Genomic DNA, 18183 nt, shown 5'->3' with positions numbered 1-18183 from the left:
CCATATTCCTTCCTTAAGTCCCTCTTTAAGCATGAAAATTAAAGTTTGAATCAATCAAACCATCATTTATGAGCATTAGGCACAGCATTTTTATGAATATACAAACAATGACGGACAGGTAAAGCCCCTCTGATCTATCGAGCCTGTCCCACACAATTGCGATATCTTGTGCGTCATAATATATACACTCCACCCCACCCGAAACCATGTGATCTCTTGGGAAAGGCAAAAACAAAGAAAAACCCAGGCCAATTTGGGGGAAAAAATCTGGGAAATTCCCCTCTGACCCATCTTGGCGATTGAAACTAGTCCAGGAGATCACTCTGGCCCTGAATTCCCTGCAGTACCTACCTTTTGTAAAAGGTGATCTCCACCCCAGCCAGAAACAGGTCCAACTCTTGCTTGAAGGAATTCAGTGAATCAGCATCCACCGCACGAGACGGCAGCCTGTTCCAGAGGTCCACTATTCTCTGGGAAAAGAACCACCTCCTGACATCTAACCTAGATTTGGCCTTATACAACTTAAATTTGTGACCCACCTGTTTAATTGAAACAAACTGTCAACTGGAACACAATCTATTCCCTTCATTATCTTATAATCCTCAATCAGATCCCCCCTAAGTCTACGCTTCTCTAAAGTGTAGAGTCCCAACTCTTTTAGCCTATCTTGATAACCAAGATGCTTTAAACTGGGAATTATCCTAGTGCGCCCTATCCAAAGCCTCAATATCACCGACCATGTGAGGAGACCAAAACTGACACAGTATTCCAAGTGCGGCCTGACTAAGGTCTTGTACAAGGACAAAATAGTATGCCTCGTCTTATACTCAATTGTCCCATGGATACACCCAAACACCCTATTTGCTCCAGCTAGTGCTTCATGGAATTGCTCATGTACCTATTAAAGTTGTATGCAATACAATCGTAGTTTCTCATTTTTAATGCAAATCATTCTGATGCCATAAAGTTGCATTCAAAGAAATATAACTTATCGTAGGTTTCAGTGAGGAGAAATCAAAACATATGCTTAAAAAATTTGCATAAAACACCAGAAATATTGTGGTGTATGTGCCTTTAAGAGCCCCTGTGTACTGTAATGCCAGTAGTGGCCACTCGGGCTATATTAAAAGACATCTTGGCCAACGCCAAAGAAGTGTTTCAACAGGAACTAGGAACCTTGAAAGGCGTCACCGCCTCAATAAAAGTGGAAGATGCGGCAATTCCCAAGTTTTTTAAGGCAAGGCTGGTGCCATACGCAATTCGTCCAGCAGTCGAGGCAGAGCTGGAGAATTTGGAATAGGCAGGCGTGTTATCCAAGATAGATTGGAGCGAGTGGGCAACACCCATCGTCCCGGTCATGAAGAAAATGTTGAATAATGATAAAGCTGAAGAACAGAGAAAAATTCGCATCTGTGGGGACTTCAAGGTGACTGTAAACCCGGTCCTTCACACGGTACAGTATCCTCTTCCGAGGATAGAAGATATTTTCGCCTCACTATCCGGAGGGAAACGTTTCACCAAAATTGACTTGGCACAGGCATATCTACAGATGGAGGTTGAGGAGGCCTCTAAAAAGTATCTCACGATAAACACACACCAAGGCCTGTACCAGTACAATCGACTGGTTTTCGGAGTAGCATCAGCTCCAGCTATCTGGCAAAGAGCTATGGAGCAAGTCCTGCAAGGGATTCCGGGGACTCAATGCTACCTAGACGACATCCTTGTAACAGGAGAAAACGACAACGAGCACCTTGCCAATTTGGAGCAGTTGCTCACTAGGCTGAGAGAACGGGGCCTACGAGCAAATCGCCCCAAGTGCGAATTTTTCCAGAAACAAATATATTGTGGCCACATAATTAACGAAGAAGGGGTAAGTCACCTGAAAAAATTGAAGCAGTCATAAAAGCCCCAGCACCTGAAAATGACTCACAATTAAGGTCGTTCCTGGGATTGATAAATTACTATCATAAATTTTTACCGAACTTGTCAACTGTTCTGCACCCTCTTAACGAACTGCTACAAACGGGAGTAAATTGGAAATGGAGCGAAGACTGTAAACGTGCCTTCCATAACTGCAAAGGCTTGATCACGTCCAAGGAAGTTTTGGCTCATTACAACCCATCACTGCCAATCAGACTGGCGTGCGATGCATCCCCTTACGGCGTAAGAGCGGTATTATCGCATAGATTCCCTGATGGCTCGGAGCGGCCGATAGCTTTTGCGTCACGCTCATTGAACTCAGCTGAGCGTAACTATGCCCAGATCGACAGGGAAGCACTCAGCCTGGTATGGGGAGTGAAGAAATTCAACCATTACCTACACGGACAAAAATTTACCTTGTTGACTGACCATCAACCCCTCGTCTCCATATTCAACCCTAAAAAGGGCGTTCCCATTATGACAGCGCAAAGGCTACAGAGGTGGTCCCTTTTCCTAGGGGCACACCAATATGACATAGAATACAAAGGATCAAAACAGCATGGAAATGCTGACGGTTTATCGCGTCTACCGTTGCCAGCGGTAGAAGAGGCACCTACAGTGGACCCAGTGGAGATGTTCCACTCAACCATAGTGGAATGTCTACCAGTAACAAATTCTACCATTGAAAAGGAAACGAGAAATGACCTGACTCTCTCTCGAGTCTACGATTTAACGGTGAAGGGATGGCCAGCACATGGCGAACCACTGTTGCCAGCATTCTCGCAAAGAAGAGAACAGCTGTCAGTGTGCCGAGGAACCTTGATGTGTGGATCCAGAGTGGTGATTCCACCCAAACTCCAGGATAAAGTGCTAAAGGAGCTTCACGAGGGGCATCTGGGTGGAGTGAAAATGAAGAACCTAGCCAGAGCGTTTGTGTGGTGGCCAGGTATCGATGGAGACATCGAAGAAATGACCAAGGGCTGTCTAGGATGCCAGAAGGTCCAAAACGCCCCACCACAAGCCCCTCTACATCCATGGGAGTGGCCCTCATCTCCATGGCAAAGGATACACATCGACTTTGCTGGTCCATTTATGGACTCAATGTTCTTAATCGCGGTTGATGCACACTCCAAGTGGCCGGAGGTAATAAAGATGTCCTCCACCACCACGGAAAAAACCATCACAGTATTAAGGACTATATTTGCCAGGAATGGGCTGCCTGAACAGATCTGTTCTGATAATGGACCGCAATTTGTGTCCGAAGAATTCAGGAAGTTCTTAAAAAACAATGGGGTTAAGCACTACACGTCCGCCCCATACCATCCTGCCACCAATGGATTGGCTGAAAGGTTTGTCCAGACCTTCAAGAAGGCCATAAAGGCCATGGGTAATGAAGACATAAATCTACAGCATAAGGTAGATAACTTCTTGTTTGCATACAGGAATGCAACACATGTGGTTACAAACCAAACTCCCGCCATGATGTTTTTCAATAGAAGACTAAGATGCCGGCTGGATCTGATCAAGCCAAACATCAGAAGGGACGTAGAGAACCGGCAATTTCAAGGCATGAATGAAAGGCCAACTAGAACCTTCCAGATAGGTCAACAAGTTTTGACCCGGGACTACCGTACCGAGAAATGGCAGCCTGGAACTATTTGCACACGACTAGGACCGCTGATGCATACCGTGGACATTGGAGAAAGTATAATAAGGCGCCATGCTGACCAGATCATAGAGTCATCCGAAAAGGGACAACCTACACCACAACTCTATACGCCTAATGATGAAGCAGAGATACCCATAGTATCTACCTCCGATCCGGTGATACTGGAACCAGATGAACCCGACACTGGCATTCAAGCCAAATCGACCTTGCCAAAAGAACCTACTACACCACCGAGGCATTATCCGGACCGAGTCAGGAAGCCTCCAGAGGGACTGACTTATAATTGATTAACTGCAGCAAATGTGTAGATTATTGTTCTTGTAAACATGTTAATTAATGATTACTTAAAATGTTATGTACTGGTTGTCTAAAAGGGGAGGAATTGTGTATGTGCCTTTAAGAGCCCCTGTGTACTGTAATGCCGGTAGTGGCCACTCGGGCTATATAAGCCTGTATAGTGTCTTGTATCTTTTAGTTCACCTCCAGACTTTGTTCAGTAAACACCTGTTAAACCAACTCCTGCATTCCGTGTCTCCGTTAACACACGGATACAACAAATATGACTGGGTCCTGTTGCACTGGCGTAAATTCAGGACATTCGCATGAGCTGCATTATTGCATTGTAGGTGGGGGGGAAGTAAGTTGTTTCTTCGATTCAGTGCTAAAAGATTGAGAAAATTCGGGTGCAATGTAAAAATGGGCACAAGTTACTTGCACCTGAACTTCCTCAATCATTTACGCCGAAAATTGGCACTACGCTGTACTTACACTTGTTTCCATGCAAGCTTTCAGCAAACCTTTGGCTTTATTTTATTGCACATTAATGCCGTCACTTTTCATTTGCTAAAGCATATTTAAATTTGTAATATTCAAAACATTTATTGTAGTATTATGACCATATGAACATAAATAATATCAATTATAGTATGCCCTGGAAAGCTCAAAATGCTTGAACATAGTACTGTTGTTGTTAAAAGCTTAAATGCGCAACAGTGAAATTAGCATTGAGTAATTACAATTCACTTACTTAAAGTATTTTTTTTCTCTTCCAGGCAATAGTCTGGTTACTTTGACCTTCCATTTGTTTAAATGCCATGGACTTATTGAGCATTTCCACTTGGATTTGGTAAAACTGCGCCGATTTTTGGGTAAGTAACCTTATGTATTTACCAGATGTCTATTTTCATAGGACGCGACTGCTGCCAACGAAGTTGAAGTAGTTGCGCATGCTTAAGAACATAAGAAGCAGGAGTCAGCCATTTGGCATTTCGCGCCTGCTCCGCCATTCAATAAGATCATGGCTGATCTTCTCCCTCATCTCCACTTTCCTGCACTATCCCCATATCCCTTGATTCCCTTAATATTCAAAAATCTATCGATCTCTGTCTTGAATATACTCAACGACTGAGCCTCCACAGCCCTCTGGAGTAGAGAATTCCAAAGATTCAACACCCTCTGAGTGAAGAAATGTTTCCTCATCCCAGTCCTAAATGGCCGACTCCTTATTCTGAGACTGTAACCTCCTGGTTCTAGACTGCCCAGCCAGGGGAAACATCCTCCCTGCATCTGTCAAGCCCTGTAAGAATTTTGTATGTTTTAAATGAGATCACCTCTCATTCTTCTAAACTCTAATAGGCCTAGTCTACTCAATCTCTCCTCATATGACAATCCCCCCATCCCAGAAACTAGTCTGGTGAACCTTTGTTGCACTCCCTCTATGATAAGTATATCCTTCCTTAGGTAAGGAGACCAAAAATGTACACAATACTCCCAGGTGTAGTCTCATCAGGGCCCTATATAATTGCAGTAAGAAGTCTTTACTCTTATACTCAAATCCTCTTATAATAAAGGCCAACATACCATTTGCTTTCCTAATTGCTGCTGTACCTGCATGTTAACTTTCAGTGATTCATGTAAAAGGACACCCAGGTCCCTCTGGAAAAAAAACCAAACATCATGCTTCCAGTTCCAGATTAATGCGCAGTACGCATCTGCACAGCTTCCGGTCATTGGCAGCCGTCACTCCATTCCCCAAATTGCACTTCTTGGTAATGGTGATAATGATTAGTAACAGTGTAATGCATTAATGAAGTCTGAGGAGTTGATGCTTAATATTTCCATTCTCTAGTAAGACTGTAGGACAAGTTGGTTACAGTCTTAGTAGAGAGGTGGAATATAGAGGTGGGGTGTATACTGTAGACTCCAGAGGGTGTAAATGGGATTGTAGAGCTAGAGAAGTCTGGAGAGGTAGGGTAGGGTGGAGTGAGGCTTCAGAGAGATTGGTGAATAAGGATTTTGAAAGCAATACATTTGGGAACTGAACGTCAGCAGGAAAGGGGTGCTGGTAAGCTGCACTTACAATGGGATAAATGGGATGGAAAAGTTCTGGATAAGTTGGAGATTATGGAGTCTTCAATATAAGATTTTATCAACTTGAAATATGATGTTAATTCATTAGTGTTCAAATTAAATTCTGAAATAAATTTGCTAGCATACATTTAAAGAATTGTCTCTTGGATATCTTTAATATTCCCAGATATTTTTGATTAAAATTGTAAGTGACCGTTTTCTTTCTGTGCAGTTATGGTCCAGGAGGACTACCACCGTAACAACCCTTATCACAATGCAGTACATGCTGCTGATGTAACTCAGGCCATGCACTGTTACCTAAAGGAAGCCAAGGTAAAAAAATAATGAGAGAAGCTCCAAAGAATTGATATTTTATTTAAATCCCCCCCCCTCCGGTTTGTGCAATTCAACCATTAAAAATAAAATTTATTAGCAATGGGGGAAAGCATTGATGTTTAGCGCATTTTCTGAAATAAGTTTTTTCCCCCCCTTAATAATCAGGCACATCATCATACTATAATACATTACATTTGTCTCCTCTTTCCAGAGTGAACCATAAAGGCAGTTTCCATTAGCTCCAGAATAACTAAATACATTTAGAAAGATGGGAAAACATAGATTATACATTCACATTAAACATTAAGGCTCACTCTGGGAAATGGGGACAAATAAGATGCCACCCCCCCCCCAAAAAAAAACCCAACTCTTGTATAAGACAAGGATTAACATAACAAAGCTTCTTTTCACCATACCGTTACTCGTCATGTTGGGTGATGTCCATAAATACATTTTTTCTCTCTCTCATTTCAAGTACAGTAGCATGTTCCATCCCAGCTGTTACACCACTCCTTCAGCGCTGTGATGTTTAAATAGTAACTTTCCCTCCTGACTTCAGTCCTGGTTGCCACAATTGAACTTCAAAACTCCTCTTCTCGTATCTACCATGCTGCACTGTCTGATTTTAAATCTTCAGGAGGAAGCTGGACTGAAGTCTGGAATCAGGAGGGAACATTCTCATTTAAATATTACGTGATAGAAGAGACAGGCAGAGCAAAAGCTAATTGAAATAATGGTGCTACTAAGTCCATTGTTTTTAGAGTAATTGCTCCGCTGGGAGGAAATCCAAAGGGAAATCCTATGCATGTAGAAAATATCCTCCCCAGCATTGGCTCCAAAAAGTGATAGGATTTCTCGTCATGTACGCAATTATAGTATATACAATCGTTTATTTTCTTTAGTGAACTTGAAATTATAGGCCTGTGGTATTGTTCTGTCAGTATGGAATAATGCACAGTAATGTATACTGGCACTGATTTGTTTGACAGCTTTTTTTTATTGAGTAAAATCAAGGCATGCCTGCAGTTCCTCTGGTCATGGCAGGGCACATGAGTTTTGTGAGAGTACTACTGTCAGTTGCGCACATAATATGTCAACCCTTTTTAGTTGCATTCAAATTTCTTCACTAATTATTTGTCATTAGATCCCTCATGTTGGGGATATTACCCAATATCCTGAAGGGTACGGTTTTGGGTTTCTATCAATTTATGCCTGTCTTGAAAACCTAACTTCAAGAAGAAAAAAATAAATACATGTACTGAGTATTTCAGTTAAAATTCTAAGTCTTCATAGGAAAATCTTCAGCACATAAACATGGCGTGGCCTATCTTCCTTTTATTCAGGTGAAGTGGGGGTGAGTGGAAGGAATTTTGTATTGTTGAAAGATTAGGTTTACTTGACCTTTATGGGGCAGGCAGACACACAGCGATCAACTTTGCAGATTAAATAGGTTCAGCAGAGTCCAGGATAGAGCAGATCATACAGATGTGGAGAAAGAATGTACTTGATAGACCAAATGTGCCTAACTCATTCTGTGCTTTACGTTCTTATGCAATTATTGCAGCAGACAGGACCTGCCTTATTTTTGACCTTATTACAGCGCAAACTTTAGGAGTAGAAATAGCTTAAGTTTCTGCTTCTGCAGATCAGAGTGTTTCCCCATAATTAATCTTACCACTAATAGTTTAGAACTACAGTAATGGATTTGATCAATAAGTGTAAAGCCCTTAAAGCTAAGATGAACCACCTGGGCCTACAGAGTAAATGCGTTTATGTGAACGTTTAGATTTTTCAACTTTTGTGTGAAATTACTGCTTGACATTTAGTAGCCTAACTCTTGCTATAAAGTAGATTTGATATAGCATGTTTCCTGGATGGATTACATGAAATTAGGAAAATTTTGGCCTTACAGGGATCAAAAATAATGCAATACAACCAAAAACTAAAGTAAAAACAAAACCATAGTTAACTGTAAAAAATTAGATGGCGGTAAAGATATTTTGTAGCTTCAGAAATAGCGGCCTTGATTTTGCGGTCAGCGGCGAAGGAACGGCACTCGTCGTTTATTATGTTTACAGCTGCCCACAGACTTTTTGTGGGCTTTTGAGCAGTAACTTACGGTAATTAGAGATCCTTTTCAGCACGGTGCCCTCTACAAGGGAATGTGAGCAGGACAAGCAACAGCTTGTCTCCTCAACCAATCAGATTTTTCAGCACTAAGGGTGCTATTTTGTGCTGAAAATGGTGTCCACATGGCGCCCACACACTTCTGGTGAGTGTCACACTGGATGGCATCTTGGTGAAGGCGGTAGGGCAGGCGTAAGGAGCGTGCGCCGGAAGTATGCAGAGTGCACAGATTGTGACGGCAATCAGTGTATGACGCTGATTCGATGCCAGCGCTGCCATTTTCTTCTTCATTGCTGGAGCTAACGCCTTGTGTTAACCTCGCACAGCTGAACATGCATTCAGCATCAGCAAGGGCCCCCTACCAGCGATATTTAAAGGGATCAGCAACCACGCTAAGGTAGTTGCTGATTGATTGATTTCTATTGACTCTGTGTAAGTTTGTGGAACTGTTTGGAGCTTTCTAGAGTTATTCAAAGTTGGTGAGGTGACATGGAGTGTTGCTGCAAGTGAAGAAGGCCTTGCTTCTGAAATCAAAGGTTCTGGTCAGACCACATGCTCCCAACCATGGGTGCTCCAGTTATCACCCCCCTTGGCCTGCAGTATGACCGGGAGATTATGCAGAGGCACCGAAGAAGAGGACAAGCACCTCACAGAGAAAAGGAGGGGGAGAAGGGCTCTCAGCAGGAGGCCTTGCCCACCAGAGTCTTCCAAGAGCAATTCTCTTGCCTCGACCTTAGCCAAGAGCAGTGTTTGAGGCATTTGCGCTTTATGAAGGAGATGCTCACAGAACTCTACCATCTCTTGCAACCAGACCTGCAGCCTAACACCAGAGAAAGGACAGCGCTGCCAGTGGCTGTGACGGTGACCGTGACCCTGAATTTCTTTGCGTTGGCAATCCTTCTAGGCCGGAGCAGGTGACATCTGTAACATCTCACGGTTCATTGTCCACTGTTGCATAAGAGAGGTGACAGATGCTCGTATTTCCAGGAGAGGGGACTTCGTTTTTTTCTCTCTGACCAGAGAGAAGCAGGCGGAGCGTGCATGTGGCTTTGCCAGGATAGCGGGCTTCCCCATGGTGCAGGGCGCCATCGATTGCACACACATGGCTTTGCAGGCACCACATCTAAATGCTAAGATGTACCGCAACCGCAAAGGTTTCCACTCGCTGATTGTGCAGTTGGTGTGCGACCATGTTCAGCATATCATCATGGTGAATGCCCGGTATCTTGGCAGCAGTCGTGAAGAGTTTATTCTGCGCCAGTCCATTGTTCCTTCAGTCTTTGAGCCACCACGTCAAAGCAGAGGCTGGCTGCTTGACCACCTGGCTCATTACTCTGCTCCGCAACCCAACCACACGTGGCCAGTATGTGTACAATAAAAGCCATGCTGCCGCACAAAACATCATAGAGCAGACACAGAAAATGCTGGAAATACTCAGCCGGTCAGGCAGCATCTGTGGAGAGAGAAACAGAGTTAACATTTCAGGTCGATGACCCTTCGTCAGATGTTCTGACGAAGGGTCATCGACCTGAAATGTTACCTCTGTTTCTCTCTCCACAGATGCTGCCTGACCTACTGAGTATTTCCAGCATTTTCTGTTTTAATTTCAGATTTCCAGAATCCGCAGTATTTTGCTTTTGTATCATAGAGCAGACCATTGGGGTGCTGAAGCAATGGTTCCGCTGCCTGGACTGTTCTGGAGGAGCCCTGCAGTACTCACCAGACCACGTCTTAAGATTTGTCGTGGTCTGCTGCATACGCCAAAACCTCGCCATCATGAGGGCACAGCCCTTGCCAATAGGCATACAGTGACTGGAAGAGGAGGAAAGAAAGAAAGACTTGCATTTATATAGCACCTTTCACGACCACCAGATGTCTCAAAGCGCTTTACTGCCAATTAAGTACTTCTGAAGTGGAGTCACTGTTGTAATGTGGGAAAGAAGCGGAAGGGAAGAGGCAATCCAGACAGCCCCTTTCTGCCCGGGCTGTCCATGATCGACTCATCCGACTGCAGAGTGTGAAATGAGTGACACTGTGTCTTCATGATCACTGTCTTCCTGCTCCTCCACTAGTGCCTGGCTGGCAGTTCTTGGTCATCTGACTCCCTCAGGCAGTTGCATGAGCTGCTGCAGGCAGAATGCACTTCCCCTATAAGAGGTGCAGACTGCAGTGCAGGCTAGCTTTCATTGGTGCTAGCCTCGCATGAATTTGGGCCCCCTGCTGAGCGTTCAGCCACTCGGCAGCGCATTCAGTGCTGGGCTGAATGCTACAACCATTATAATTAACGAGCAGCACAAAGGTCACATGCGGCCTACATCCCTTTTAAAGGGCATGGGGCGATCGTGCATTGCAGTCCCCGTGCCAGCGATCATGCATCGCGATCCCTGCGCCCATTTTCAGGTGTAATCCAATTTTTTAGTCTGCAGAGTCTAAACCAGGAAGTTTAAATCAGAATATTTAATTCAGTGTAAAACCTATTACAGAAAGCAAAATAACGAGAGGGAAAGAAAGATGGAATTAAGAGAGAGAGATAAGAGACAAAGAAAAAGTAAAACATAATTTTAATTAAAAAAAACTTTAACAATAATTAAATTCTGAAGGAATGAGACTCCACACTTGTAAAATTAAATTTTCAGTGCCAGAGAGGTTGTTCCAGTTATTCAGACTTATCACGCCATTAAAAATTCACTTACACCTGACTGCACCAGCCCTACTTTTTCCTGACGTGTTTAGTGGGTAAGTACAGCAATTTCACGCCCTTCATCAGTTTTATTGCCGAATCTCTTGGTGAGGTACCAGTGTAGCAAAGCTTGTGGAGGAGTAGGGCAAATCAGACAGAAACTTCTGGATTCTGCGTTTAACTGCACACGTGCAAACGCCGGAAGTTACTGTCTGATTTACTCCATAATAACGTTGAGCGCTGATAGCCTCACCATTATTGCGATTGCAAAATTCAGGCCATTGTTATAATGTAAAGTGCAAGTTGTTTATGCTTCAATATTTATCAGATAACACAACTCAATATCTCCATTTTGATAATTTTTGTCTCAATGTCTCCTTCTTACTTGAAGCTTGCCAACTCTGTTTCTCCATGGGATGTTCTGTTGGGTTTGCTGGCAGCTGCCACACATGACATGGATCACCCTGGTGTTAACCAGCCTTTCCTAATCAAAACCAGTCACTACCTAGCAAGTTTATACAAGGTAAGTGTTGATCACATTTGAAATTCTTTAAAGAGATAATCTTCATTGTTTTGCAATTAAAGAAAGGAGAAAGTTAATGAATGGAAAAATAAATAATGAATTCTGCTGAATTACAAAACATGAACAGAAATAAATAAATGTTCTGAATACTGAATTAAATCCCTTGGTATTATCTATAAAAACATATGGATAATATTGTGTGAACTAGAACTGGTTTTCATTGTTGATTTTTAAATATAGTCAGATACTTTTATATACTGATATTATAGTGAGTGCAAAAGACAAGGCTGAAGCGTTTGCAACCATCTTCAGCCAGAAGTGCCGAGTGGATGATCCATATCGGCCTACTCCCAAGGTCCTCACCATCACAGAAGCAAGTCTTCAGCTAATTCGATTCACTCCACGTGATATCAAGAAACAGCTGAGCGCACTGGATACAGCAAAGGCTATGGGCCCCGACAACATCCCGGCTATTGTGCTGAAGGCTTGTGCTCCAGAACTAGCCGCGCCTCTAGCCAAGTTGTTCAAGCACAGCTACAACACTGGCATCTATCCAACAATGTGGAAAACTGCCCAGGTATGTCCTTGCCACAAAAAGCAGGACAAATCCAACCCGGCCAATTACCGCCCCATCAGTCTACTCTCGATCATTAGCAAAGTGATGGAAGGTGTCATTGACAGTGCTAGCACTTACTCACCAACAACCTGCTCACTGATGCAGAGTTTGGGTTCCGCCAAGAACACTCGGCTTCCGACCTCATTACAACCCATGTCCAAACATGGACAAAGGAGCTGAATTCCAGAGGTGAGGTGAGAGAGACTGCCCTTGACATCAAGGCAGCATTTGACCGAGTGTGGCATCAAGGAGCCCTAGTAAAACTGAAGTCAATGGGAATCAGGGGGAAAAGCTCCACTGGCTGGATTCCTACCTAGCACAAAGAAAGATGGTTGTGGTGATTGAAGGTCAGTCATCACAGCCCCAGGACATCGCCGCAGGAGTTCCGCAGGGCAGTGTCCGAGGCCCAACCATCTTCAGCTGCTTCATCAATGACCTTCCCTCCAACATAAGGTCAGAAATGGGGATGTTTGCTGGTGACTGCAGTGTTCAGCGCCATTCACAACTCCTCAGATAATGAAGCAGCCCATGCCCGCATGCAACAAGACCTGGACGATAAGTGGCAGGTAACATTTGCGCCACAGAAGTGCCAGGCAATGACTATCTCCAACAAGCGAGAGTCTAACCACCACATAAATACTGTGGCAACAAGAGCAGGTCAGAGGCTAGGTATTCTGCAGCGAGTGTCTCACCTCCTGACTCCCCAAAGCCTTTCCACCATCTACAAGGCACAAGTAAGGAGTGTGATGGAATACTCTCCACTTGCCTGGATGAGTGCAGCTCCAACAACACTCAAGAAGCTCGACACCATCCAGGACAAAGCAGCCCGTTTGATTGGCACCCCAACCACCACCTTAAACATTCACTCCCTCCACCACCGGCCTACCGTGGCTGCAGTGTGTACCATCTACACGATGCACTGCGGCAACTCGCCATGGCTTCTTCGGCAGCACCCCCCAAACCCGCGACCTCTTCCACCTAGAAGGACAAAGGCAGCAGGCGCATGGGAACACCACTACCTCCAAGTTCCTCTCCAAGTCATACACCATCCTGACTTAGAAGTATATCGCCATTCCTTCATCATCGCTGGGTCAAAATCATGGAACTCCCTAACAGCACTGTGGGAGTACCTTCACCATACGGACTGCAGTGGTTCAAGAAGGCGGCTCACCACCACCTTCTCGAGGGCAACTAGGGATGGGCAGATCCCATAAGCAAATAAAAAAAAAAACTTTGCACATTTGTATAGAAAGATAAATTTATTCTGCTGAGCTGTTACATAGTTCTAATAAAAAAAACTTGAATTTACATAGTGCCTTATCACACATCTCAAATGTCTTAAAGCACTTTGCATAAAATAAATCAGCTTCCGAACATACGAACAATGACGGAGAGGTAAAGACCCTCCGGTCCATCGAGCCTGTCCCACACAATTATGATACACAATGGCCCAGAAATTCGGGTTGGGGGCTTCCCGCGGGTGCAAGCCCCTGATCTGCACTTACCTAGCGTGCTGGCCGTTGAGCTGTGGGCCCCCGTGGAATTCCGATCCGGGGCCTGGTCCAGCTGCCGGCGCGCAGTGCTTGCGTATCCCAGGGGTGCAGTTAGTTCGATGCGTCCCCGGGATCACGTGGACCATGGGCAGCCAATCGGAGCAGGGAATGCTCCATTCATAAGTCTGACAGGAAGTGCTGTCAAACTTAGAAATACTACGGGCCCTTTCTTCTTACAAAACATCACTAAATCTTCAAATAAATTTTTTAAAAATCACATTTTTTAAATAAACTATAAATTAAATTAAATATCTATTTTAAACAATAATTTTAAGTTTTGAAAAAAATAATTTTATTTTCTAATGGGGCTAAAAATAAACTTACCTTGCTTTAAAGTATTTAAAAATAATAAACTTGTGGAAAAAATGTTTTAATTTTAATTAATTCACCACTTATCTTGTAAAATGCAGGCCTTACGCCTGCTTTTTACATTTCTAAATTCTGCAGGCTTACTCTCCCGGGAAAACCTGTTTTAAAAAAAAAAACCCGAAGTTCGATGTTGGCGGACAGAAAGCAAAGAGTTGGAATAAACGGGTCGTTTTCCGAGTGGCAGGCAGTGACTAGTGGGGTACCGCAAGGATCGGTCCTAGGACCCCAGCTGTTCACAATATATATTAATGATCTAGACGAGGGAATTGGATGTAATATCTCCAAATTTGCAGACGACACAAAGCTGGGTGGGAGGGTATGCTGTGAGGAGGATGTCGTGAAACTCCAGTACGATTTGGACAGGTTGGGTGATTGGGCAGAAAAATGGCAAATGCACTACAATGTGGATAAATGTGAGGTTATCCACTTTGGTGGCAAAAACAGGAAGGCAGATTATTATTTGAATGGCAATAGATTGGGAGAAGGGGAAGTGCAAAGAGACCTGAGTGTTATTGTGCACCAGTCGCTGAAGGTAAGCATGCAGGTGCAGCAGGCGGTTAAGAAGGCAAATGGTATGTTGGCCTTCGTAGCAAGAGGGTTCGAGTACAGGAACAAGGATGTCTTGCTACATTTGTACAGGGCCTTGGTGAGACCGCCCCTTGAGTATTGTGTGCAGTTTTGGTCACCTTACCTGAGGAAAACGTTCTTGCCATGGAGGGAGTACAGCGAAGATTCCCCAGGCTGATACCTGGGATGGCAGGAATGACGTATGAGGAGAGATTGTGTCGATTGGGCTTATACTCACTGGAGTTTAGAAGATTGAGAGGGGAGCTCATCGAAATCTATAAAATTCTGTCAGGCCTGGACAGACTAGATGCAGGAAGGATGTTTATGATGGCCGGGGAGTCCAGAACCAGGGGTCATAGTCTAAGGATAAGTGGTAAGCCATTTAGGACTGAAATGAGGAGGAACTTCTTCACCCAGAGAATGGTGAACCTGTGGAATTCTCTGCCACAGAGGGCGGTGGAGACCAGTTCATTAAATATATTCAAGAAAGAGTTGGATATATTTTTTGAGGCTAAAGGGATCAAGGGATATGGGGAGAAGGCAGGGACAGGGTACTGAATTTGGATGATTAGCCATGATCTCATTGAATGGCGGAGCAGGCTCGAAGGGCCGAATGGCCTACTCCTGCTCCTATCTTCTATGTTTCTATGATGCGCATGCGCAGCCTCCCCCGCGCATGCGTTCGACCTCTGAACCCCTGCTTTCAGGGGAACGGAAGTGCCGGTTTCCCGCGTATGCGCAGTGCATGCAGGAAACCGGCACTTCCATTGGGCCTACGGGTGAGTACGCCGTGCGTACTCACCCGTGGAGACCTGAATTTCTGGGCCAATAACACTCAACCCCACCCGAAACCACATGATCGCCTAGGGGAGGCAAAAAAAAGATAAAATCTGGGAAATTCCTTTCAGAACCATCTAGGTGACCGAAACTAGTCCTGGAGATCACTCTGGCCCTGAATTCCCTGCAGTACCTACCTTCTGAAAGAGGTGATCGCCGCCCCAGCCAGAAACAAATCCAGCTTTCGTTTGAAGGAATTCAGCAAGTCCGCGTCCACCACATGCATGCTGTGACTTTTGTCATGTAGGCAAATGTGACAACCATTATGTGCACAGCATGATCCCAAACAGCAATGAGTTGAATTTTTGGCAGTGTTGATTCCTAATTCTAATTATTACAACAAGATGTTTGCGTAAGAGTAGGTTTTATGGATTTGCATGCAAGACACGGATTGAATGAAAAATCCTGTGGCTTTTTTGCCCACGTTCCTGATACGTGCTCCCTGCATGTGAAACATGTACAGGGAAAGTAAATATGTAAATTTTACCTTTAGGTTTCATTTGTGTTTTTGTTGCGATTTGTTACAGTTCTTTATTGTTTAGAACTTCTGTAAGAAGTCACACAACACCAGGTTATAGTCCAACAGCTTTATTTGAAGTCAGAAGCTTTCGGAGCGCTGCTCCTTCGTCAGGTCAGACTTCACCTGATGAAGGAGCAGCACTCCGTAAGCTTGTGACTTCAAATAAAGCTGTGGACTATAACCTGGTGTTGTGTGACTTCTTACATTTGTCCACCCCAGTCCAACTCCGGCATCTCCACACTTTAGAACTTCTGGATAGGGGCAAAAAGGGAACAGGAATTTTGTGTAGGATTACTGTGGACCAGATAATATGATAGGTGCCCCAGTTGCCGAACACCCACTCCCAATGAGCACTGAGTGGGAGGCCCATTTAGAAAACAAACTTGCCTGGATGACCCTTATCTTCCCAGCTTGCCATCTGTTATGTACTTCTGCTTGAAAAGGTCAAAGTGCTTCACTACTGCCATAGTCAAACACAGTCCCTGCTGAAATTAAAAAAGGTTTGCTCTCCATGGGCAGCTAGCAGCTCTTCACGGATTGCTGGCACTTGAAATTCTGGCCTAATCCTCCTGGGGCACCTGACATGTCATATGCTATGTCCTGGGAGTGCCAGAAAATCTTTAAATGAGGTGACCTCATATTATCTTGCAAAGTCATCTCATTTGTGCACCGGTGCATGGCATATGTTGGTAGCAATGCCTCTGGTGGTGAAATTGTGATATTTATTTTGGTGCTTGTGCTAGATTAAATTCCTGCCAATAAAACTGCAAATCTATAATGATAGCAAAATACTGCGGATGCTGGAAATCCGAAATAACATACGTCCTGACGAAGGGTCTTCGACCTGAAATGTTAACTCTGTTTCTCTCTCCACGGATGTTGCCTGGCCTGCTGAGTTTTTCCAGCGTTTTCTGTTGTTATTTTGCAAATAATGTTTTAGTAAAACATTTTCCCTCAACATCTTGGAAATATCACCTTTTTAAAAAAAAAATGAAGATTTAGAACATCTGATTAGTTATTTACTTCAGTCTGTGTTGATTGCATTGCTGAACATATTTAAAAGTATATCTACAATACAGCAATATTGTACCATTAATTATGTCATTTAACTCATGGAGAAAGACAGTTCCAAGTTATGAGACTTCATTCTTGATTATAAAGCACTGCTATAATTTATAATCACATTTACACAGAAAATACTGGGGCCTAGAAATTCAGTTGTTAGCGCCAGCCGCTAGCGCCTTAAGAGGCCGAGAAGTGGGGCGCGAAGCGGCTAGCACCCGGGCGCGATGCGATCTGCGCTTCTCGCGAACTTCAGTCAAGAATTAGCGGCGGCGCAAAACCGCAGCGCCCGCTCAGCTGCGCGCACAGATCCTGACGTCATTTCATGGTGCAACGCCCTTGGTGCGCCCCGAACTGGAACTTCAGTGGCGCCCCCCTTCTGTACGCCTGGCACCCTCAGCGACTGGTTGAATGGAACGGTTCCCAGTCGCTGTGGGGCGCGGGGGGCGCTATTTAAAGGGGACGCTTCCTACATTCTTTGTGGCAGCCATTTTGTTCCACTCCTGTGTGAGAGAGAGATTTGGAGAGAGACAAAGGGAGAGAGCTTTCTGCTTTGACTCAGCGCTCGCACAGGTACTTCTGGCTTCAGGCCAGAGCTTTGCAGTTGAATTTAACTTTCAGTGCCATAGCCTTGAGTCGCCACATATAATGGGGGCTGCAATGGGTGGAAACGTTGGGTTTCTGCATTGCATTGAAAGGGCTCAGAGACACCGAGAGAGAGTGCCAATCATGGCCAGATGGAGAAGGGCCAACAGGCATCGGCACAGGAGGCCTTACCCACCCAGGGTATACTGCCAGCAGTTCTCATACCTCAACATGTCTGAGGAGCAGTGTATTTGGAGGCTGCGATTCAGAAGGGAGGTGGTCACAGATCTGCCACCTGCTTCAGAGAGATCTGCAGCCACAGCTGAGGAGCAAGACGTCTCTGTCGGTGGCAGTGAAGGTGACAGTGGCTCTCAACTTCTATGCCACCGGCTCCTTCCAATCCGCTACTGGGGACATTGCCAATATCTCCCAGTCCGCGGTGCATTGCTGTATCCGCCGGGTTACGAATG

General features: G+C 44.5%; 1 protein-coding gene across 3 annotated transcripts in view; it reads left to right on the top strand.

Moving 5' to 3' along the window:
- pde7a (phosphodiesterase 7A) overlaps nucleotides 1–18183 on the top strand; it is a 358425-nt gene that overhangs the window by 291967 nt on the left and 48275 nt on the right. For all 3 annotated transcript variants that reach the window (XM_085993047.1, XM_085993048.1, XM_085993049.1), the window contains 3 exons: nucleotides 4642–4737; nucleotides 6171–6271; nucleotides 11473–11604. In XM_085993047.1, the coding sequence (XP_085849173.1) occupies nucleotides 4642–4737; nucleotides 6171–6271; nucleotides 11473–11604 (329 nt within the window). The remainder of the gene's footprint in view (nucleotides 1–4641; nucleotides 4738–6170; nucleotides 6272–11472; nucleotides 11605–18183) is intronic.

Source organism: Somniosus microcephalus, chromosome 7 (genome assembly GCF_052327205.1).
Source record: "Somniosus microcephalus isolate GS21.2 chromosome 7, FLI_Smic_1.0, whole genome shotgun sequence".
Classification (NCBI taxonomy): Eukaryota; Metazoa; Chordata; class Chondrichthyes; order Squaliformes; family Somniosidae; genus Somniosus; species Somniosus microcephalus.
The sequence above is the reverse complement of the archived record's forward strand: the minus strand, read 5'-3'. Positions and strand labels throughout refer to the sequence as shown.